Source organism: Meles meles, chromosome 7, assembly GCF_922984935.1.
Source record: "Meles meles chromosome 7, mMelMel3.1 paternal haplotype, whole genome shotgun sequence".
Taxonomy (NCBI): Eukaryota; Metazoa; Chordata; class Mammalia; order Carnivora; family Mustelidae; genus Meles; species Meles meles.
The window spans coordinates 31,620,529-31,646,342 of record NC_060072.1 but is presented as its reverse complement, the minus strand read 5'-3'; the positions used below and the strand labels follow the sequence as shown (position 1 = coordinate 31,646,342).

Here is a 25,814-nt window from a genome sequence, read left to right as displayed (position 1 = left end):
AAGGCTCTCAGCTTTTCCCCATTGAGAATGATATTTGCAGTGGGTTTTTCATAGATGGATTTTATGAAGGTGAGGCATGTTCCCTCTATCCCTGTACTTTGAAGAGTTTTAATCAGGAAAGGATGCTTTATTTTGTCAAATGCTTTTTCTGCATCAATTGAGAGGACCATGTGGTCCTTCTCTCTTCTCTTACTGATTTATTCTATTACATCGATTGATTTGCGAATGTTAAACCACCCTTGCATTCCATGGATAAATCCCACCTGGTCATGGTGGATAATCTTTTTAATGTACTGTTGGATCCTATTAGCTAGGATCTTGTTGAGGATCTTGGCACCCATATTCATCAGGGATACTGGTCTGAAAGTCTCCTTTCTGATGGGGTCTTTGCCTGGTTTGGGGATAAGGGTGTAATGTTGGCTTCACAGAAGGAGTCTGGAAGTTTCCCTTCTGTTTCTTTCTTTCTTTTTTTTTTTTCTTTCTTTTTTTTAAACAGCTTCAGGAGAATAAGGATTATTTCTTTTTCAAATGTTTGGTAAAATTCCCCAGGGAGTCCATCAGGTCCTGGGTTCTTGTTTTTTGGGGGAAGTTTTTGATCACTGCTTCAATCTCGTTACTAGGTATTGGTCTATTCAGGTTGTCAATTTCTTCCTGTTTCAGTTTTGGAAGTTTATGGGTTTCCAGGAATGCATCCATTTCATCTAATTTGCTTAACTTATTAGCATGTAACTGTTGATAATAATTTCTGGTGATTGTTTCTATTTCCTTGGTGTTAGTTATGATCTCTCTGCTTTCATTCATAAGTTTATTAATTTGGGTCCTCTCTGTTTTCTTTTGGATTAGTTTGGCCAATGGTTTATCAATCTTATTGATTCTTTCAAAGAACCAGCTTCTAGTTTCATTGATGTGTTCTACTGTATCTCTAGTTTCTATCTCATTGATCTCTGCTCTAATCTTGATTATTTCCCTTCTTGTGCTGCGGTTGGCTTAATTTGTTGTTGATTTTCCAGTTCTTCAAGGTGTAAAGAGAGCTGGTATATTTGGGATTTTTCAATTTTTTTTGAACGAGGCTTGTATTGAAATGTATTTCCCCCTTAGGACCGCCTTTGACATATCCCATAGGTTTTGGACCGATGTGTCTTCATTCTCATTGGTTTCCATGAATTGTTTAAGTTCTTTTTGATTTCCTGGTTGATCAAAACATTTTTCAGCAGGATGGTCTTTAGCTTCCAAGTGTTTGAATTCCTTCTAAACTTTTTCTTGTGGTTGAGTTCCAGTTTCAAAGCACTGTGGTTTGAGAATAAGCAGGGAATAATCTCAATCTTTTGGTATCAGTTGAGACCTGATTTGTGACCCGGTATGTAGTCTATTCTGGAGAAAGTCCCATGTGCGCTCGAGAAGAATGAGTATTCTGTTGTTTTTGGGTGGAATGTTCTGTATATATCTATGAGGTCCATCTGGTCCAATGTGTTATTCAAAGCTCTTATTTCTTTACTGATTTTTCTGCTCGGATGATCTGTCTATTACTGAGAATACATTAATCACAATTAATGTATTCATATCAATATAACTCTTTTTAAAAAAATTTTTATTTATTTATTTGACAGAGATCACAAGTAGGCAGAGAGGCAGGCAGAGAGAGAGAGAAAGGAGGAAGCAGGCTCCCCGCTGAGCAGAGAGCCCAATGCAGAGCTTGATCCCAAGACCCTGGGATCATGAACTGAGCTGAAGGCAGAGGCTTAACCTCTGAGTTAACTGAGCCACTCAGGCGCCCCATCAATATAACTCTTTATTTTGATTAACAGTTGGCTTATGTAGTTGGCTACTCCCATATTGGGGGCATAAATATTTACAATTGTCAGATCTTCTTGGTGGATAGACCTTTTAAGAATGATGTAGTGTCCTTCTGTATCTCTGACTAGTCATTGGCTTAAAATCTAATTTATCTGATATGAGAATCACTACCCCAGCTTTCTTTTGAGGCCCGTTGGCATGAAAGATGGATCTCCATCCTTCACTTTCAGTCTGGATGTATCTTTAGGTTCAAAATGTGTTTCTTGTAGACAGCACATGTCACTTTTCATTTGTCAGTGGATAAAACACTTGTCGTTTTATCCAGTCTGCAACCCTGTGCTGTTTTATGAGAGCATTTAGGGCATTCATATTGAGAGTGATTATTCAAAGATAAGATTTTATTGACATCATGTTGCCTGTGAAGTCCTTGTTTCTATAGATTGTCTCTGTGAATTTCTATTCTATGTCACTATTCAGTTCTTTCTTCTTTTATAGAACCCCCCTTAGTATTTCTTGTAGTGCCGGCTTGGTGGTCACATACTCTTTTAAACCTTGCCAGTTCTGGAAGCTCTTTATCTCTCCATCCATTTTGAATGTCAGCCTTGCTGGATAAAGTATTCTTGGCTGCATGTTCTTTTCATTTAGTGCCCTGATTATGTCTTGCCAGCCCTTTCTAGCTTGCCAGGTTTCCCTGTGGACAGGTCTGGCATTCTGATGGACTTTCCTCTGTACATAAGGAATCTCTTCCCCCTAGGTGCCCTTAGGACCTCTTGTCTAAAATTATGATTTATGAATTTCCACAATTAAGTGTCTGGAGGTCTTTCTAGATTCACTGATCTTGCGGGGTGTCCTTTCTGCCTCTAGGACATGAACACTTGTTTCATTCCCTAGATTGGGGAAATTTTCATCCAGAATTTGTTCAACTATATCTTCTAGTCTTCTCTCTTTCTCTGCCCCCTCGGAGATCCCAGTAATTCTGATATTGGAAGGTTTCATGGCATCATTTATTTCCTTAATTCTGTTTTCATGGCTTCTAAGCTGTTTGTTCCAGGCCTCCTCCTGATCCTTCTTTTCTATCAGTTTGTCTTCTAGATAAATAATTCTATCTTCTGCCTTGGTTACCCTAGCTGTTAGAGTATTTAGATTAGGTTGGATATCATTGATAGCATTTTTAACTTCTGCCAGATTGGCTCTCACTTCCACCCTTAGAGATTCTATGTTGCCACTAATGGTTTTCTCCAACCTAGCCATTGCCTGGGTAATTTTTACCCTGAATTCCCTTTCATAAGTCTCTATGGACATACTGTTTATGTCCATATCCAATAATTCTGTGGCAGAGGGCACGGTCTCTGAATTTTTCCTCTGTTGGGTGTTCCTCCTAGTCATTTTGGTGAGATGTGGTTGAGGGGATATATAGCTGAATATATCAACCACAATCCAGGCAAGCTGTATCTAGAATTCCTGTTCTCCTCTCCCTGTGCCCATGGCCAGAACATTTCTCCCATTTCCTGACTTTCTTGGAGAACTTCGGTCTTATTCCAGATCCTATTCTCATTCCCCTTCCTTGGCAGCAAAGGGAAGCTTTTACCACCCTCCTCTCCAATCTTCAATCATTCTCTCCCTATTTGCTCTAAATTTTCTTTCCCTCTCCCCTCAAACTTCACTGGTCTCCTTTATTTAAAAGAAAAAAAAGTTGATAAAATAAATCTTCCTCTCGATTCTACCTCAGCCCGTATCTACTTCTCTTTTCTTCTGTCATCAAATTTCTAGTTTTTCTATTGCCTTATCAGCCATTCATTTTTTGCATTTCCTTATCACCCACTCTATATTCTGAAATTTGATTTTCATCACCTTTACTCTCAAGAACTTCACTCTTGATAGGCATCAGTGATTTCCTAATCACCACATCTGATGGCCTTTGCACCATGGCTCTACACCATTAATCACTCTCTCAAGGTCAACATTTATTAGGTTTAACTGTGTGCCAAACAGGAGGCACTAAACACACAAAAATGAAATAAGTAGAGTTCCTGACATCAAGAAGCTTATATTCCAGTTGGGGATGCAGACGATCAACACTCACAATATGATGTGATATAAAGAGCAAAACTATGTATAAGACAGAGAACTAATAGAAACAGAGGGACTTTGTTCAATAAAGAAAGATGCTTCTGAAAAAAAAGATAATGTGTGAACAAAGTTTTAAGCATGAACAGAAATTCACTGAGCACATAAGCTGAGAGAGTGGGGAGAGCTCCTAGACAAGGTAACAGCAGGTATGAAAGAACATATATAGGGAAAAACACTGTGTTCCAGAAAACTAGTAGTTCAGTGTCAAAAACATAACTTGTAAAAGTACTTAGAGCATCACAGGAGATGACATGAGGTATGTGGGGCCTAATCATGAAAGAAATATGACTTTTACTCTTTAAGTGATTAGCAGCTATTGATAGGTTTGAAGCAGGGCATCACATGGTCAGGTTCATGTTTAGAATAATCACTACAGTGGTAGTAAGGAGGCGGTAATATGGGAGATAGGGATAGGAGTAATGGCTACACACAATACACATAATGAAGAATAAAATGAAGACATTGCCAATAGGGATAAATATATATTCATAATTATAATCAAGATGTTGGAAGGAGAGGAAAGGATGTAATTCAAATGCAATTTTTTTTTTTAATTTTAAAGGAAGACAAAAACTATTCTTTGCAAAAATAAATAAAAGTTAAAAATTACTTATTGCTATGTTAACCTACCTAACACATTGCTATACTGGATTTTCAAATGCTTCAGAGGAAGAGGGCAAAGGACATGAAAGATGGGGAAAAAGTAAAATAAATTATTACCACACCTAAATATTCAAATTTTCTATAAAAATTAATATAATCATCTCTCATTAGCAAAAATAATAAAAAGTAAACTGATCATGATTACTTATAGTTAGTATTAATAAATAACTCAGATACTTTTGTAGGAGTCATTCAAAACTGTTAATGACATTTGGGTGTTCTATTGATTGTGTCTCTCTACACAAGTACAATCTAAAAAGCCTCAAAATTACACCTCACTCCTGTCCTAGGAGAGGATCACAAAAGAGAGTAAGTCAAAAGACATAAGCTCTTATTATTATTTTTTTTAGTATATGTGCTGCCGAAGCGAGTACATAAGCTCTTATTCTTGAAGGAGAAGATGAAAAAATCAGGAGCTGGTTTTGCCTACTGTTAAAGGTATGGAAGTCAAGTGGCTAGAAGAGAACTAAAAAGGATTCTGGGTCAGATTCACATATTATTTGAAAGAAACTTATGATACCTTATCCTATTTTTCTTATCTGTACAATAAGAAAGGATGGGAACTTCCAGAGCTCATCCATGGTCCAGGAAGAGCCATTCTTGGCTACATCATCCCAAGGAACATAATAAGCCAAGGACTATGAGAAAATAATTTGCACTGGGATCAGGGGAAGAAGAAGGGGTGGGTACTTAATGATTCTTCCTCTTTTGGTTATAATTTTCCTATTTGGTTCATGCTTATCTTTTTCTTTTTTAAGTGCCTGGGGAAAAGACGCTTGAGTCAAGAAAATTATGCAAGTGGACTAAGGAAGGATGACAGGATGAAGTCATCTGGAAGTCATTCTGCATGTACTGGTACCACCACCCAAGAAAAACAGCTAATAGTACAAGGTTCAAGGACCACATAAACTTACCTCTAAATGTTCCAATTTATTTGTTCTTTGGACCAGCATATTATCTTTTTGCAAGATATCCCTGTACTTTGCGGTCAACTCATTGTATTGTTTATTGGCCAATTCTAGTTCAGACAAAGGAACACTATTATCTATAACTTTTTGGAGAGCTGCAATCTTGAAAATGGCCATCTCCTGTGTAAATACGGATACAATGAGTTAAGTGGGTGTATTTTTTTCTGGTGAAGCATAAGACAATACAGCTAAAAGCAACACACATTTTAGAATCATTTTTTAAAAAAAAAATTTCTCATGTATTAAAAATTTAAAATTATAATTATTTCCTATAAGAAATAATATTATTTTGAGATTTTAAATAATAAAAATAAAGGGAATTCTTTCATAACTATCACAATAAAACAAAATCCAATTAATTTCAGAAAAGCACCATACAAAGGAGCAAGAAAATATATCACTCAGAATACAGCCCCGGATGGCTTTTCTAAATTTTGTAAGATTAAAAAAAATTTGCTTTTAGTTAGCTGAATGGCAAAATTAGCAGCACCACATTATGAAAGCTATTTCTCCTTATTACAGTTACACAAAGTAGCTTTGTAATAAGAGAAAACCCTTCGTTCACATGAAGCAAACAATACTTGATGAGAAAAAAATTTTTCTTTATCATAGCTATCTCTAATAAATAATATGAAAGACTTTCAGTTACTTGTTTCATGTTTTACTCAGCTATACAACTATAAAACGTCACAACACCAAGACACTGTATTAATACTAAAAAGAAGTAATCAGAACTTCTATTTCTCTCTAAAGTAAGTTGATGAAGTGGTGTAAGGAATAACCAAATTTATAAAGTGAGGAAGATAAAGAATTTACTGTTAAAATTTCTTCTGAAGTACAGTAATGAGCAAAAAATATTCGTTAATTGTGCTTCATATCTCATTTTGACAGCTTTTCTTTTCCATCTACGTAAGTACACATTATTCTACCATACCCTTGGAGTTTGGTTTCACAATTTCTTTGGATGGGGAGGAGTTTCCCATTTCCAATTCCCTAAAAATACCCAATTTTTGGCTTTCCAGTTGTCATGCACCAGGCCCCAAACACAGGTTGAACAATCAGGTTAAAGAGAAGAGCATTCTAGTTCTTTTTTCCCATCTCCCCCATGCACTAGCTATATGTGCAATACTCCAAGAAAAACACAAATATAAAAAGAAGAACATTTCTTAAGATTCAAAGTTTTCTTATTACATATCCAAATAAAAACAGCTTTCATTATTCAGTAAGTTCCTTTCTGCATCAGGGGTCAGCTTTAAGATCACATTGACAATGTTTGTTAGCATGACAATTTCACCTATTACTATTTTTAAAAGTGAATAGTAAGGAACTCAACTTCATTTTAATTCTACTTTCAATTCTTTTGTGTTTACATGATCCTATGTAAATTTGGACATGTAAACTCAAAATGTACATGCTTAAAACAGGCTATCTAAGACAAGTTGTAACGCAGGTTTGAAAGAGTATACAGACAATGCAATCATTAAAAGGATAATCAGTGACATAGAGCAGGGAGGGCAGAATGGAGTCAAAGGTATAGAGACAGAAGTAAGATTTCTCTGACTATATGTCTGAAACATGCAAATGTTTTATATATTCAAATCAAATTTAAAAAAGGAAACAAAAGTAACCTCCGAGTTTGAAGACAAATGTAAAACAAATGAGCTTCACTTATATAGCAAATTTATAGCATAACCACACGAAGAAAATTATTTCAAGTTACTGTAGAATAGATTACCTTGACTATACATCCTATTGAAAGATATTCTAAAGAAAATAAGAACTATAAAGAAATTTTAAACTAAATTTGGTAGCACTGCTGCTGCTGCTGTTAATACCAATGCAAGATTATCTTCAAATTAATGTGTGAATATTATAGGATAGAGCAATTATTTTAATGTTAATAACAGACTTCCATGTAAGAAAAAGGAAATACAAGTACTAAATCAAAGTTAGTAACAACTCCATACCATTTCCTAACCCTATTATATTCAATCTAAATTGGAGATAACAATATGAACTCATGGTTTAAATATACACATGTTTTCCCAATTTGTCCACTGAAGGGGACCAGTAGCAATGAAACTTCAAGAACAGTAACATCTAGTGACTAGGTTTGGTATCTAAATGCCTTTCCCACTAAAAAGAACCAGGGTTCTTTAGCGTAATGGTTTATTTCAAATCTGGATAAAGGCATATAAGGTAAATCCTGAACATCTTGTGCTGGAAAACAAAACATTTGAAGCTTGGCTCAAAGACTACTGGATTCTTGTCAAAAGGAAATGAGAGCTGGCTTTACAAAGAATTCCCACTGGCCACAATTAAGACTAACAAACAACAACTAAGTGTGCGAGTCTGTAATGATACTGAAGGAACAGAAAGCTGGGGAGGTCTGGCAAAGGTAGAAGCAGAGTACACCAACTCTGATTTCTGAAGACCAGTCATTCAAAAGAAAGAAAGAAGCTTTTATCTTTCTAGGAGGACTATACTTTAAAATAACTGAATAGGCTGGACTAATGAGGAAAAGCTCTTTATTTTACAAAAGACTATTGGATAATACATGTAGAAAACAATATAACTAGAAAATAATTTTTGCAACTCCTAATGAAATAGCTGAGTCAGATAACAACAATCATCAGTGGATCCTAAAGCCTGGCAAACAACTGGTTATTTGCTTGGTACCAAAATATCACCAGTTAACTAAGTCACTTATTAATAAGAGATATATGGCTGTTTGCCCCTTAAGATAATAATCATGTATGAAACATGGGACTACCAAACATTCCATCTCTTGAAGTGATGCGACATAGGGTATTAAAGTGCAATGGATTATGGATGGAGTATTTTTTTTTTTTTTAATTTTTAAAATTTTTTTGTAAATATTTATTTTTTTCAGCGTAACAGTATTCATTGTTTTTGCACCACACCCAGTGCTCCATGCAATACATGCCCTCCCTATTACCCACCACCTAGTTCTCCCAACCTCCTACCCCCGCCCCTTCAAATCCCTCAGGCTGTCTTTCAGAGTCCATAGTCTCTTTTGGTTCGCCTCCCCTTCCAATTTCCCTCAACTTCCTTCTCCTCTCCATCTCCCAATGTCCTCCATGTCATTTGTTATGCTCCATTAATAAGTGAAACCATATGATACTTGACTCTCTCTGCTTGACTTATTTCACTCAGCATAATCACTTCCAGTCCCATAAATTTTTTTATTAACATATAATGTATTATTAGCCCCAGGGGTACAAGTCTGTGAATCCCCAGGTTTATACTTCATAGCACTCCCCACAGCACATACCTTCCCCAATGTCCATAACACAACTATCTTCTCCCTACCACCCTCCCCCTGTCGCAACCCTCAGTTTGTTTTGTGAGATTAAGAGTCTCTTATGGTTTGTCTCCCTCCCGATCTCATCTGTTTCATTCATTCCTTTCCTATCCCCTAAACCCCCCACGTTGCCTCTCAACTTTGGATGGAGTATTCTTATCAAAAATGTTTAGTCTGACATATCCAAGGCTTCAAAGCTTTTAGTAAATACAATGAATAGAAGAATAAGCAAAATTTAAAAAAAAAAAAAGGGTAAATCTTCAACATTTTCACAGAGGAAAAAAAAAACCCAGGAGATTCTATGACTATTAAAGACTTATGACATATAGCATATAAATATAATGCAGGGTCCTTGACTGGATCCTGGAACCACTGAGGAAATGTGAAGGGCCTGGACATTAGATAATGTAAGGCAATTATTGTCCCTTTTGTTAGAAGTGATAAAGTTAGTGTTATGTAAACAAAAAAAGGCTTTGTTTTTTAGAAATGCACACTAAAATACTAAGGGAAGAAATGTCTGCAATTTATTCCTACAAGGAACAGATGAAGCAATAACGCAGAATGTTAACAAATGTTAAGTATTAATCCAGGTGATGGCTGTTCATTATATTATCCTCTCTTCCTCATACTTCAAAGTTTTTATAGAGCCAAAAAAAAAAAAAAAATCAGATGTACCTTAAATCGTTGCAAACGTCCAATTTTTTCACCAACTTCAGCTTCCATTGTTATCAATTCATTCTTCTGTTTCCCATTTTCTCTCCTAAGTTGTCGCTCTATTTCTACTAAAGTAGTATACTGTCTTATGAGTGACTTTTCATTCACTTGCAGGACTGTGATTTTTCTACTATTTTCTGAAAGTGTTTTTTTCATTTCATCTGAATCCATCTGAAGAGCACTGAGCAAATTCTGCACAAAGACACATTTGTATGACTTGTTGAATGTAGCTATTTAGTTGGTATAATATTGTAAAATGATTTTAAAAGAGTTTTACTTACATTATATTCTTTTACTTTTATAGCATCTTGTTGGATTTGATCCTCTAGTTTTTTCTTTTCCTCTTTCACTGTTTCAGATTCTATTTTCCAGGCCTCCTTTTCACTTCCAAAAAAATAAAAATGGCAATATAATAAAACCTAATAAAATATTTAACTATAGGAAAACAAGAGGCATCATAGCTCCTGGTATCTGGTAACAGAGTATCTCAAAATTCCATTTCACAAGGATTTCACCTGGAAGTTCTATTTTTATTAAATAAATGCAGTGTAAAGAAATTATTTTATCTATCAAGTTACTTTGATTATTCCATGAGTCACAACTCTACAACTGTTACAATATAACAAATGAAGTTGAATCTTACAACATTTTATTAAAAACAGAAAACAAATGGGAAAATAATCAACACTCCAAACTAATTCTGGAAATCAGTTCTCAATATTCTGACCCTACTCTTAAAACCTGAGAGTTAACTGGTTGCAAAATACTTAGAATATAAACAACAGTAGTAATCATTTGAATTAAATGAAGGTGTGTAAGACACTGTTGCTTACCTGAGAGACATTCTACAGTCACCTGCAATCTGGCTGGCATAAACAAATTACAGTGGCACCACTCTCTTTACCATCGAATGGTTGAGACTTGAACGTATGACTTGGACAGCTCATTAGCCCAGTTCTGGCTAATGTGATCTGAGTCAAAGTCTGCTATGTTAGAAGGTTCTGGAAAAAAATTTTTTAACTAAAAATAGAAAGTTGTGTGGAAAAAAAATATGCCTCTTCCACAGTGGGCATGGTTTCCTCTTCCTTGAACTCCTGCATCTATTTTATAAACTGTAATAGAAGATAATGATAACCCTTAAACGTGGCCTACCCTATAATTAGCTTTGGGTTTCTTGTTAGATCACATAATAATTACCCTTCATATTTAAATCACCGTTGACCTGGTATTCTAATGGCTTCTAAGAAAATTATTTGGTTGATACAGATGAAATAGCAGAGATAAGGAGAAACACATTAGTTACGAATGAAAATATACCAATAATGATGACAGTAATGATGAAGAATGATGCTAGCAACTGACATTTACAAAATGTTCATGTGCCAGGACATTTGCAAAATATTCATATCTGAGCATTTTCATGTAACAATTCAATTATATTTTGTAATAACCCTATGAAAAAGGCATTACTATCTCAGAAATTTATAGATAAGGAAACTAAGACATAAAATAGAAGGGAAGAGGCATGAGGGAAGGATAAAACAAAGTATTTTCTTACATTTCTTTCATTATTAGTAAGAATATGCTGCAATTACATTACAAAAGTTTTGCTGACACATATACCTTAGATATTCTTTATATAATAAGCTTTGCTGATGACGAATTACTGCAAATTTTCTGTTATAGTCTTCAAGAGAATCTTCTAAGGTCTTTAATTTATTTTCTTTACATTCTAGTTCCTAAAAATTGGTTTAGAAATAAGAATGCAAAAAGAATCAGAATATATTTTAAATTGGAAAGTATAAATTCATACTCTGACAAGATTATAGAAAAATATATAAAAGAGAATATAGTTATCAACTTCATTAGCAGCACAGGTAATTTCTATGATATATGGAACATCTTAGTTTAAGGCATAGGAAAGGAAGCAATATGTATAAAGAGAAGTACTATAAAACTGGTAAAATTATTTGTATCATATTTGATAGTTTCAGTAACCACATAAATGATCAGATCCAGTGGTTATAAACTTCCTCTAGTCACTCAGCCTCACATACACTTTTGAGAACATACCCGTTCATGCCTCCATTCAAACAACCCTTTCCAATTACTTCATTTTATAGACAAAGAAACGGACTTAGAAAGATTAACTCAACATTAAAAAGCTCATAAAACTACACTTGGTAACCACTGCTGAGCACATTTGGCAATCCTGGTGCTGGTGCCTTACACACATGCAAATCTAACACTTAAAAAGTTAGTCTTGCATGGCTCCAAAGGCCTTGGCTACATCTATCACTCTTAGGGGATTGGGAGTCCAAGTACATGTTTTGCTATGAACAGGTTTTCAGATTCCCAATTGGTGCTCTCTAATCTAACAAAATGCCTGTCTTTTTTTTATATATATAAAGATGAAAAAAAGTAATGTTTTTCAAATATAATATACAAATACAAAAACATTTTTCAAATACAAAAACAAGTATTATTTAGTAATCATCACTCAGGTATATTCACAAAGGGATCATCTAAGAGATGGAAACAGTTGCTTATAACCAAAAACATATTTTCATTCATTCCAAACACATTTTTCTAATTATATTTCAAATGAACGTGATGTTACGGTCATCCACACTTCAAATGAAATAATGAAAAGTATCTCTCATTAGGCCATTCGTAATGACCACAATATAGGCAGAAAAACTGACAAACCCAGAGCAAGCACTACCCTTTCTAATTTACTAATGAATTAACCAACACAAGTTGAAAGGGAAGAAATACATTAAAGACAACTGGATTTAAAAACATTCTCTTGTAGTTAAAATAAAAAAGGAACAATTTAATCATTTCACTAAAAATTGTATCAGACTTTATTCACTTGAATTGCTTTTCCAACCAGCAGTAAATAAAAGGGTTCCTCTATTTATACATTACCACCTTAGCTGCATGTCTTCTACCTGTTAATCATGTATTTCATGCCACGTATGTGCACAAAATATGTCAGCATGCTTCTTATACAGATGAATGGAACAAACTGCTTTCATTCATAATATTCCATTTAATATCAAAATCCAATAAAAATATATCTCAATGATAATATTCTAAGGAACACTCAAAGGAATATATGAAGAAACATACTATCAATAGCTTTTGTTATTGAGATGCAAAATTTTTACTACCTGTAAGATATGTATTAAATATTCATTTTGAGAATTAATAATATTGGCACTAGATGGTGCTATCCCATCAGGTAAGTCCACTCCTTTAAAAACAACATTTGATCCTTCTGATTGCCGTAAAAGAATGATCTCTTTTTCAAGATGATCTACCTGGAAACAAACAGTTCATAAATGAGAGTCACATCTCTCACAACCAAAGCCAAATTTAAGAGCCGGTAACTTTTTCTTCCTACTGAGTATTTTCAAAAAGTAAATGTATGAATGCCCTACCAGGCATCAATTAAACCATACTTTATATTTTATTTAGAAATATCTACACATAGACTTAGAATTTTTGTATTCTTTTATATTATAAAAGGTACTTATTTCCCACTTATTTAAGAAAAATCCAAAAAGGAGTTTTCTTAATGTTGAATTAATTCAAGAAGTATTTTCTCAGTCTTTTAAAAAAAATTAAAAGTTTCATATTAAGACTATGTTCATAATGCTTAGCATTTTCTATTATTTATTCATATTCTCACCTTTAAATTTGCTTTTGCCAACTGCTGAGAATAACTGATCGCCTCCTTCCGAGATTCCCTCAGCTCCTGCCTTAATTCTTCATTCCTTCCAGTAAGTTGGTCAACTTGGGCTTTCAAATGCAGATTGGCATCAAAGATTCCTTCTGCATTCTTTGATTCTATAGCCTAATATATTTAGATTATATTGAAAAAGTGTGAAGCAAAGTACTAAAATCATAATACGGAAAAAAACTACCTTCTAAATAAAATTCACATTTAGGCATTTTACTCTTCACTGACAGGCATAATTAAAAATATGCCAAAACCATTTCTTATTTGTGAACCTAAATTTATAAAACTCTAGATTAACTTACATCAGTATTCCAAGCATAGTAATTACCTCGCTATAACATTTAACAAACATTTAGCTAATTTTAGTGGACTAGAAAAACAACTGGAAGGCAGTAAGAGAATTAGGGTTCAAATCCTAACCAATCTCTTACTAGCTCATCAAGCGACTTAAATTCTTTAAACCTTAGTTTCCTTATCTCTAAAGAAGAGGAAATAATGTCACATTAGAAAGTTTTTGCCTCTGCCTTCGGCTCAGGTCATGATCCCAGGGTCCTGGGATGGAGCCCCACATCGGGCTCTCTGCTCCTCGGGGAGCCTGCTTCCTCCTCTCTCTCTGCCTGCCTCTCTGCCTAGTTGTGATTTCTCTCTGTCAAATAAATAAAATATTAAAAAAAAAAGAAAGAAAGTTTTTATACAGTCAAAATGAGATAATTTATATGCAGATACTTTGAAACTATGCAGCATCCATATTTAAAGCATGATCAAAGGACTGAAATAGTTACTACATTTAATTAAGTGAATTCTTCATTGTTTCCTCTCCACATAGTTGAAGCATATATGACAAAAAGGCAAAGTATGGTAACAAAGTATTATTCAAAAGGGCTGGATAAGCAAAAATAGTATGTCAAATATTAAAATAATATAAAAAATGCTTCATTCATCCTAATTCACCAACAATGGCATACATAAATATACATATACCCCAGTACACATTGACATAGTACATACATATAAATATATTTGCATTTTAAAGAAATTATATATAACAAAACTGCTAACTGCAAAGTAAAGAAAGCTTCAGAAAAGAAGGCAAAGACAAAGAAGGTTAGTGATCCAGTCAACTTGAGGCAGAAGTTTTATGAAAGTAAGCTTTTACCCTCAAGAGACCGAGGCAGGGATCATATGGAATAATAAATTATACTAATTCAAAGGGGATACCAGGAAGACAGAAGAAGGAGGTACTGTGACAGACATCAAGGTAGCCTTGTCAGCTGTCTTGCTGAGAAAAAGCACCATGTTGTCTATGTGGCCTTTTCTTAAAATGAGATTAAAGGGTGATTAGAGGTAATGAAAAATAACCTGTGGCAACAGAAAGTGAAAGGAAGTATTAATCAAGAAATATCTCATCTAAAGTGTCACTGATTCTGAAGATTTCTTACAGCAGGAATTGTTATGTCATTTGTGAGTTACAGAGAGGGCATATCAATCAGAAAAGAATGACAACCCAGGATAGAAGCAGATGAAATCTCTGCAAACAGTGGTCCTGGCAAGACTAGAAACTGTCAACTGAAACAGAAGAAGTTAGAATTTCCTGCTCTACCTGTTCTGTTTGTATTTGGTCACTAAGTGGAGTTTCCCTTGGAAAAGAGTTTGAGTTAGACACACTATTAATAGTGGGTAGCATCATAGATGAAAGATGTCACAGAAAAAGCATAAAGAATCATTTTAGACATTCAAAATATCAGAGGCAAACAAAGTCACCAACAGGAGAAGGAACATAAACACGAGTAACATATAAAGAGAATTAAATGGTTCTCATAAATTTTGTCAAAATGATCTTCTTGCCTCAGAAGTTTTGAACATACCAGTATCACCCTTCCTCTCTGCTACAATACAGTGCTGCTAAGAACAAGTGTTCGACTACTGACTAATTCACCATAAGAAAAGCAATTCAACAAATAACATTTTCTTGGGAAGCACAAATTTGGGAAGCAATAATATATGCTAAGTATGTTCAGATTATATAAACAATATGTTTAAATATTAATAACTTAAAATGTATATTTTATTCAAGTTTATGTAACACTCAATACTATAGAATGCTCAAATCTCTATATAGTAGATAAAGACTGTTATTGATGGCTAATATTTTTCCTGTAGCAATGCTTAAGCATTCCTTAAGCAATGCTTAAGAAATTTACAATATTCCGGGGCGCCTGAGTGGCTCAGTGGGTTAAAGCCTCTGCCTTCGGCTCAGGTCATGATCCCAGGGTCCTGGGATTGAGCCCCGCATCGGGCTCTCTGCTCCGCGGGGAGCCTGCTTCCTCCTCCCTCTCTGCCTGCCTCTCTGCCTAGTTGTGATTTCTTTCTGTCAAATAAATAAAATATATATATAAAAAAAAAGAAATTTACAATATTCCTACTACATCCTATTACACGTCTAGGTTTGTGGCATAAGGTCCTACCAGATTACCTTCACACTTAACAAGGTTCTAGAAAATCAACAAAAGCAGGTAGATTTTGGAGAGGACTTAAAACTTAGAAGACAGAACCACTGACGAGTGCATTTTGCATGTGGGGGGAGGGTGGTGCTACGGGGAAGGGAAAGGCTACAGTTGCAGTGACCTGTCATCTTTCTGGCCAAGAAAACCAGAGACAGAGCCCAAAGTCTGGAAAGTAAGATAGGAATTCCAAAAGAAAATAACCAGCAAAAAGGAACTCCAAATTCTGTTTTAAAATTCTGCCAGGCTGACCTTTTAAATGGGAGAATTGAGACGTTAGAGGAAAGTATCAGTGATCTTAAAAAAGATAAACAGCAATTACACAATCAGGAGGAGAAAATATAAAAAAAATTAGGGGGAAAATGAAAAAAGCCTCAAAAGCCTGTGGACAATATCAAAAGATCTAACATGTGTCACTGGAGTCCCAGAGACAATGGGACAAAAAAAAAAACTAAAGAACTAAAAAGAGGAAACTTTCCTGTTGTAGTGAATAGCACAAGTAAACAGATTCAAGAAACTCAGCAAACCCCAAACAACATACACACATACAAATATATGCATGCACACACATACCTACACACACACCAACGCACACTATAGTGAAACCAGTGAAAACCAAGTAACAGAAGAAGTTCTGAAAGCCTGAGAAATCAACATGTAACAAACAGGGGAACAGTGACTCAAATGACTATAAATGTCTCACCAGAAACAATGAAGGCCAGAGAACAGTTGAACAACATCTTTAAAGCAGGAAACAACAAAATAAAACCTATGTGAAAAAACTTACATTAACGAGTCTTTCAAGACTAGGGATGATTAGAGATGTTTCTCCTCCTTTAACATCAGGATCTTTTTGCATTTCCTTAATAGCTTGCAATATTTCTTTCATACCTTCTTCCAGCTGCTTATTTTCTTCAGCTAATTCTTTTACTAAAATGACACATTTTTCTCATTCAATGAGTACCTTCTTCACAACTTACACTACTCTATACAAATAACAAATATATCATATATAGAAAAAAATACCCATTTGGGAAATGCCAAAGTAAATAAATGTATAAAAAAATTCACCTATAAATCCAATGTGTGAATAGCTGAATTAAATGATATACCTATTTAAATCATGTGCATATATATGTTTCACTATTGAAAGAAATCATAAACATACTTTGTCTTCACTTCATTAAACATCTTTTAAATTCATTTTTTTATTTCAAGTTTATTAAACAAAAAAGAAAAACTGACTCCTTTATCACCATAAAAAATTCCCAATATAGCTTTGACAATGAATATAGCAAGGCAAACCAAATATATGAATGAGAGACACTGAAGCTTATGTATTATGGAGGTAATTGAAGTTAAAATGGACTAGAAAACAAGAATGTGTTAAAGTCCTTTTAGATCCATAATTCTCAGTATAGGATAAATAAGTACAGAAAAATAAGAAATAATAACTACTTACATTTATTCTGAAATTTGGTTATAATTGTTCTACCTCTTTCTAAATCTCTTTCCTTTTCAATTAGTTCTCTTGAAAGAAATTCATTCTGTACAGAACATAAAGAATAAAATTGATTTTTTTAAACAAAATATCACTATAGTTTTCAAGTTAAAAAATTTTGACTAGTTGAGGTATAACACACCAGAGACAAGCTATTACAGTCGTAATAACAATAAAACCCAAAAGGTAAAACAGCTGTGGTCTTGCTCCCACTCGCACAGCAAAAGGCAAAGAAATGTAATGAAAATTTTTGTCTTTAGTACCACAATCATCTCTTTTAATATCTGCCTTTATACTACCTGTTCTGCCTGGATTCTATGATGTTCAAGCTCTATTTCTGCACTTCTATTTTGTGCTTCCTTGACCAATAAATCCTGTGCTATGACTTCATTCTAAAGGAATAATTAATAAATTAGGCAAGTCAATGATTTCATGTCAAACTCACTGCATTTTTAAATTTTTAAAAAATGTGTATAAATTTGTGTTATGTGCAAGCATAAAAAAATTCTTATTACAATTATTACTTAGAGAACTTTGTTAGGAAGTCATTTAAAAAAAAGAGTTAATAAAAAATGTGATCTCAGTAATGGAATCTGGAGGAAAGCTCACCTGAGATCTAAGAAATACTAGTTCTCTCCGTAGCTGTTCTATAAGATTTTCAACTGGATCTACCTGAGATGATTTTGATTCTGTAGTAATAGGCACATGGTCCGGAAGATTAACATCAAGTTTACTTTTCAAAATCTCTGTCTGCAAAGGGACTTCATTCTTTCTTAGATCTTCTTTCAAACTGGTATCAGCATATTTTATCTGGTTATGAACCTGTTCATCTTCTGATGTTGTTACTTGTGATTCATCCATGTCAGCTCTATTATCATGAATTTGTTCACAAAATATTGCAGATTTCTGCCTAAGTGATAACTTCTGGATTAAGTCTGAAGCTGTTGATAAGGCCTGTAAAGATGAACTGCTTTTCTGTGTGAAACTAGTCTTCTCAGGTGCCTGACAGCTTCTTGACACTTTCTTCATAGAGTAATCAGAAAGAGAGTATAAGTAGTCATCTATTTCTTCATGGCTCTCCTTATTAAAGCTATTGACTAATGATTCTAGATTTCTTAAAGACTGTAGACATGGTGCTTTAAAAATCTCCTTTATTGTAATAGTTTCTAGAGGTGAATTATCTTTTACTTGCATAGATGAAGAATGTTTAGTTAGAGAGACAAAAGGATCCACTTCACTTTCTACACTATGTTGAAATTCAGATAACATTCTTGATAATGATCCTATGGTGACATTCTCCTCTGGTTCATTCTGATATAACTGTGGAAAACCAAATGATGGTCTCCTATGCGGCAGCTCTATTTTATCTGAAATCCTAATCTGTATTTAGAGTAAATAAAGTCTCATTAATCAACCTTTGGATCAACAGGTTACTTAAACATTAAAAAAACATTATTTAACAACTATAAAAAGAAGCAATGTCCAAAATGAGGTAACTAGGGAAGAAATGAAAGCACTAATAGTACTATTTTTCTTCTATTCTCTCTTCCATAACAATACCATTTACCTTTGATTGAGCTTCACTCATATTTTTGAGGCTTGCAAAATCGAATTTCCTTTCTCCAATTCTATTTTCTTGAGAAAAGTTTTCAGTTAGGTTCAGGTCCTCAACAGTTAATCCTACATATAAAAGAATTAACAAATTAGAAATATAAAATAACTCTCTTATTATTCTAATTCTTAGAAAGTAAAAATCAAGGTTTTTTTTTTTTAACGATTTTATTCATATATTTGTCAGAGAGAAAGCAAGTGAGCACACAAGCAGGGGGAGCAGCAAGCAGAGGGGAGAAGCAGGCTCCCTGCTGAGCAAGGAGCCCAATGCAGGACTCAATCCCACGACCCTGGGATCATGATCCGAGCTGAAGGCAGACACCCAACTGACTGAGCCACCCAAGCATCCCAGTAAAATCAAGTTTTAACTCAAACAAAAGGTAGAGTATTTCCAAAATCCTTGATCCACATGTAGCCTATACAACTTCACATGTAGCCTATACAACCTCCTGATTTTGCTCACTTTTAATATTATGAGAAACTAATACAACTTTTATCTTCTCTTTAATTCTTTACACATTCTATATTAAAGTATTAGTAAGTACTGACGTAGTTTAGAGACATATAAAATAGACAAGAATCATGAATGAGTAAACTGGTTAATACATTAATAAATTAGAAAGTTTTGCCATCCTAGGAATTTTTTGATATATTATAGAGATTGTGATGATAAAAAAAAAATCAAAATAAATCAAAAACAGAACAAAGCAACAAACAAAAAGCCCTTCACTACTCAAATACTTGTGGACTTGGTTTGTGAAGTTAAAAAAATTCCTTCTCTATGGTCTTCTTAGAAAAAGGCACTACAATTGCTATTACAAAACTTAACCAACTCTTCCCTTGATATCAAATAAGGTAAACAAAAATGTTAATTTTTATTCAATAAAACATTACTTTCACTTAATAAAGAATAATGTACAAAGTTTCAATGGACTGCTTTTAAGGAAGATATTAACAGCAACATATACCAATATAGAAATTACTAAATATCATCATTATTGACCATGGCATATTGGGATTGTGTGGGAATTAAAAGACTAGACTGAAAAGTTTTCAAAAGTCGATGATTCTGAAGTTTTGCTCAATTATTTCACTGTGTTTTTTCTGTTTTTGCCTGTTTCAGATTTAGGACAGAAATCAATGATAATTAAATACTCTTCATCAGGCCATTATTTCATTTATTAAACTTGCAGCAGAACCATTATAATATATATAAGATACAAAAAATTTCAGCTCCAGACAATTCATTTTCCAATGATTCTTTTAAAGATTTGGAAAAACTGCATATACCTGAAGCTGCAGCTCTTTTTCCTCTTTCTTGAGCCATCTGGCGAATTTTTTTTTTCAGATCCAGTCGTTCTTCCTCTAGACTTTCAATCTATAAAGTACAAATTATTAGTATTTCTTTTGGTTCAACCAAAAAATAACTAATTGACTATCACACTTGCCTCTTTCAAAAGAATCTGGTTTTCAGCTCTGTACTGCTGCTGTTTTAAGCTTTTGCTATTTCTAAATTCAGTTAAATCAATCATTGTCTTTGGTTCAAGGCCTAAAATAAAAAGCAATATAATTAAAAACTTATCAACATTCAAATGAGCTATAAAAATTCATAAAGCAATTGGTTATCATCAACCAAATGGTTACAATTTACTCAGCCAGCATCACTCAAGAATGAGGTACTTTTTGTGCAAGAATTTCCAGATATTTGAACTATAACCTTATAAGTCAACATAATTTTATCACAATTATTAATAGAAATCCTGACAAAATATATCAGGATCTGTTGTCTTCTCCATGTTAGACTGTCACGAAAGTACTAGAATGTATTAATTCAAAACAGAAGTTATGGAATAAAAGACTTGTGCTCAATTCCCACTTTCAATTATTAACAACGTTGTAGGAATAATACTGCATTTCTTTTTCTTTCTTTCTTTGGCTTGTTGTCAAGGTGTTAAAAAATAAACCCATATAAGGCACTTAGTCCAATGCCTGGGACATAGTCGTCATTATTAATATCAGTATCAACTATATGACCACATGAGTCTGAAGCCCCCACTGTTCCTGTCTCTTAACTTACTATTACTAAGTAGACATGAAGATTGTCTTAAGCGAGTATAAGACAAGATCTGGAAGCTTTAAAATACAAAAGGGACACCTGGGTGGCTGAGTCAGTTAAGCACCTGCCTACAGTTCAAGTCATGATCTCAAGGTCCTGGGATAGAGCCCACGTTGGACTCATGGCTCCGCAAGGAGACTGCTTCTCCCTCTGTCCTTCTCACTGCTGGTGTGCGTGCTCTCTTTCTCTTTCTCTCAAATAAAATCTTTTAAAATAAAATATAGGAAATCTGGTGTTTGTGGGAGCTATCTAATTGGCTTAGTCAGCTTCAGCAACTTCCAGTTTGAAGTCAGCTGTGATCTGGTAGGTAAAGTTGATAAGAAGGCTAACTTGGGATACTGGCATGATTCTGCATCCTACTTAGATATGTTTTCATAAATAAATCATCTTCATAAAAATTTTATTTTTCCTTCCTATAGAACACAGTTTTCACAAATGATCACTTAACTCTAAGAAAGCATTAATTGGTATTTACCAAGTATAATGAAATCAATATTCAGATTTTTATTTTCACTTCAAAGTAGCAATTTAGATTGGACTGTGTAACTGTCCCTCAGAACTACATACTGCTTAAAATATAACCTATGAGAAATTATACTAGTTACCAAGCATGCTTAGATAAAGCCTTAAGAAAAACGTGTACTGGCAATAGGCCTCTGGGTGACAGGACCATACGTCCTTGAAGCCCAGCAGCTGGGGATGCCTGGCTTGCTCAGGGCCAAGGCCGCCTGCTTCATTTTTCCGTTATCTCCCCTTTCCTGAAGCATCAGCAGTTAGTCAGACAATTCTTTCGTTTGGGCTTAGCTCACTATAGGTCATGTACTATGTAACCAGACATATTTTGCCTTTCTTCTTACATATTTACAAGACTCATGGTCAATGTGTAATCTACTCCAGCTTTGTTGGTTGTTACCCACTTTCTAATAAATATGAGACTGAGGAGTTGTTCGGGGAGACAGTCGTTTTCTACTGTCGTCCCCTGATACCATTCTCTTGCAGCTGACTTGTTTGTGCCTCATTCTTCTTCCATGTGCTGTCAGGAGGCAGCAGGACTGTCATAATTTAATATACAAATGAACTACTTATTGAAATCAATAAACTCTCAAGCTATATTTACTAATTACTTCTTAGAATCAATAGTAACCTTAAAATACTCAACCAAAGTTAAATTTAAGCAGCATAAATCATAAAAGGACTTAACCAGTACTTCCAAATGTCCTTATGAATTCATCTAAATGAGAGTATTTTGCAAACCAAATGGGTCATACAGACCCTAACTTTGTTGAGAAAAAGGAAGGGGGGGAAGTTAACTTCTAATATGTAGTATTAGTTTAGTAGACTTTCAGTTTTTAAACAAGGAATTGTTTTTAAGCAGTTTTTAAACAAGCAATTACTTGAAAAGATGCCAGATTGAATAAAGCAGTGCTCCAGGCCAGCCCAGTCACCATCCCAAACCCATTAAATCCCTAGTCCCACTTCAATCAGAGGAGCTCCACTTTTGTTTTAAATATGTTTACAGAAGGGTTTATTTGGGGGGAAAAAAGTGCACTCAACTATTTAAAAATAACAATACATAAACAAAAAGAAAAATAAAAAATGACTTGACAATTAGGATTGATCAAACTATGGATCTTAAAAGATGACTTACCCACACGCTCCCTAAGAGCCTCATTTTCATCAAGGAAATCATTGATCTTCAACTCAAGTTTATTGATTTCCTTTGTCAATACTTCAATCTCTCGATCTCTTATTTTAATTTGGTTTTTACAATTCTTTATTTCAATCACAGCATCTTCTAAACCATATATTCCCTGAAAAATATCCAATCTAAGTATAATGCAGTTTATTTGAATAAATTATCAAATTTATTTTCTTATTAAGTATGAGGAGAAGTACAAATATATGTAAGATTTATGTCATGAAACTGTGCTTTTTATTGTGCTTTTAAAAAACAAATCCAGTAATATGATGGAAAATGGAACAGCTGGAACTTCCCAGTATAGCATCCAAATGACAAAGTGACTCAGAGAATGATATATAAAACATTTAACAAGGGGTGCCTGGGTGGCTCAGTGAGTTAAGAATCTGACTCTTGGTTTCGGCTCAGGTCTGATCTGAAGGTTGTGAGATCAAGACCAAAGCGAGTTCCACACTGGGCATGGAGTCTCCTTCAGATTCTCTCTCTCCCTTTTCCCCACCACCACCCTGCTCTCTCTCTCTCATTCTTAAAATAAATAAACAGATAAACAGATAAATAAATATAAAATTAGTGAATGTTGACTGTGTATAAGACCATGCTAGGTAATTCTGGGGTTATGAAGATAAAGCAAATGTTCATGCCATCTCCAGGGAGCTTCTGACCCGCCCTCCAAATAAACAAACTAAAAACACTTAACAAAATATAGGAAAGGAATAATAAGAGTGAATCCGTAATAGCATTAGAATATATGAGTCATTAGTTGCCTTAGTGGTAATGAGATTTAAAAATACAAAAAGTACAAAGTAAGTACTGTGTGTTGGCACAATAGGCAGCAAAACTGTCCCTGAAATAACTTCTGGCAAATAGACCAGTGGTGTCACATCTATAATGCTGGCACAATGACACCACTTACAAAGAAACCAAACTTGTTGTCTCAACAAAGCTGATGATCTGAGCAAAATGTTTTGATCAAATGGCCAGAAAACAATTCTCCAGCTGAAAAGTAAATGCTGCTCTGAAGTTTGAATAGGGTAGTACAAACCAACCAAGATAACCTTTATCATAAAACACTTGTGGACCGTTTTTGAAGGTAAACGGTAATGGCACAGAACAGTCTAACTGTGAGTGGCAAGAATAATCTAAGCTCCTTGACTGACAAGATAAAAATACACACCGATTCATAATCTTTTAATCGCTTTAGCGTCTCAACTAGTTCTTTATCCTTTTCTCTAGCATCAGCCTCAGCCAGTTCAGCTGTTCTCTCAGCCTCTTTAGTTTTCTCTTCCAACATCTGAACCTTAGACTGAATTTTCATATAATGAGTCTGCTGGGAAAGAGTTGAAGCACCTACAGAATAAAACAAAAACAAAAACAAAAACCACATGAATTGATTACTTATTCCTTTAAATCTCTGATTCCAATATGAGAAGCAGGAAAAGTGGTATGTCTCTTTATTATTATTTTTTTATATTTGAAAAATAAAATTTGTTTTCATCTTATTGACAGGACAAGCTTAAAAAGTTCAATAAAATCTTACCTGAATGGCTACAGATTATATAAGATTGCAAAACACAATGCTTTATAAAGAATGATCATTGTGGCAAAAACAACTAGCTATCTGTTCCCACCGTTCAAACTTTGTTCACTGTAACAGAAGAATGCAATTTTGGTTGGACACATGGCCACATGAAATAAAGACTAAATTTCCAGTCACCGCAGCAGCTAGGTGTGGTCATGTGACCAATGGGATACAAGCAGACAAGCCATGTCATTTCAGGAAATGTTTTTCAAGGAGAGGAGTGAATCTCTTCTCTTTCCTCCTTCCTGCTAGATGGAGTACAGATAGTAAGTCTGGAACTCAAACACGGAGAACATGAGCTGGATACCACATGTTGAGATAGGCAGGGCAACAAGATACAGGATGCCTGATATCCCATATTTGGGCAGGTTATCACACCAACCCCAAACTAGTCACCTCAACTTTATTTATATCATGGAAAAATACATTTCTATCCTGTCTAAACCGCTGCTATATTTGATTTTTTCTGTTGCTTGCAGCTAAACTTAGTCTTAATAGCTAAAAAATTTCTACTTATATTTTCTTACCAAACTGTTGCTAGACCAAAATATAGCATTCCCATTATCAACACAAATCATTCTTATCCACCAAAAGTGTTCAGTGATTTATAGAGCACGTACTTATGTATAGGCATTGGGCTAGTGTGGGAAAGCATGCACATTTATAAGAAATGGGCTCTGTTTTCTGGAGTGAAAAGCCTAGATGGAGAATGTGAGAGGCTGAGGTGTTCCCAGGGTCCCCTACTCTCATTTCCTTCCACGTGGCCCACCACAGTATATTTACCTGCCTATCCTTCAGTGTGAGCATTTGTCTCTTTCTGCCTCCTCCATCTTGCTGTTTGGGTTGTAGATGTGAGGGTAAAGCTCCACTTTGGATGAGACAGATGAGGGCAACACCCTGGATTGCCTAATTCTACACCATCACACAAGTGAGAAAAATAAACTTTTTTTTTTTTAATTTTAAGAAATTGAGAAAAATAAGCTTCTCTCTTGATTTTGCCACCATTTTTCAGATCTCTAGTTCTGATAGCTAAATCTAATCCTAACCAATGGAAAGAAAACACCATTAGCTGTCACATTTACAAGTTAATTTCAAGTATAGAGTATTTTCTAGTAGCCATACCTTCTGTGGACTTTAGGGATCTATGACTAGGGACTGACTGAAATGTCATTAGACCAGACCTCTTTCTTATCTGATAGAAGAGATCAACGGCCACTTTTTCTCCTGATGGCTGGAATATGCAAAACCCACGATATCAGTCACCCTTTTAAACAGTTTAAACCATGTCAAAGTATAATTCTAATAAATACGTAATACACACTTAACAGAAATAAGTATAACAAGTGGGCCTCGTTAGCTCAGCAATCATATTACATTTTTCTAGTCTGTTCACTCTTTTCAGATGACGATTTTATAACTTTCTCTTTTCTTCTTCTCTCTCCTCACTCTTCTAACACATCTTCCC

General features: G+C 34.5%; 1 protein-coding gene across 3 annotated transcripts in view; it reads right to left on the bottom strand.

Moving 5' to 3' along the window:
- Positions 1-25,814, bottom strand: part of CEP290 (centrosomal protein 290) — a 96,380-nt gene that overhangs the window by 53,394 nt on the left and 17,172 nt on the right. For all 3 annotated transcript variants that reach the window (XM_046013013.1, XM_046013012.1, XM_046013011.1), the window contains exons 13-25: positions 23,945-24,117; positions 22,720-22,882; positions 20,404-20,504; positions 20,246-20,333; positions 18,912-19,024; positions 17,306-17,390; positions 16,631-16,773; positions 13,292-13,456; positions 12,771-12,920; positions 11,218-11,333; positions 9,876-9,978; positions 9,556-9,786; positions 5,502-5,675 (exon numbers count right to left, since the gene is read on the bottom strand). In XM_046013013.1, coding sequence (XP_045868969.1) covers positions 5,502-5,675; positions 9,556-9,786; positions 9,876-9,978; positions 11,218-11,333; positions 12,771-12,920; positions 13,292-13,456; positions 16,631-16,773; positions 17,306-17,390; positions 18,912-19,024; positions 20,246-20,333; positions 20,404-20,504; positions 22,720-22,882; positions 23,945-24,117 — 1,805 coding nt within the window. The remainder of the gene's footprint in view (positions 1-5,501; positions 5,676-9,555; positions 9,787-9,875; positions 9,979-11,217; positions 11,334-12,770; positions 12,921-13,291; positions 13,457-16,630; positions 16,774-17,305; positions 17,391-18,911; positions 19,025-20,245; positions 20,334-20,403; positions 20,505-22,719; positions 22,883-23,944; positions 24,118-25,814) is intronic.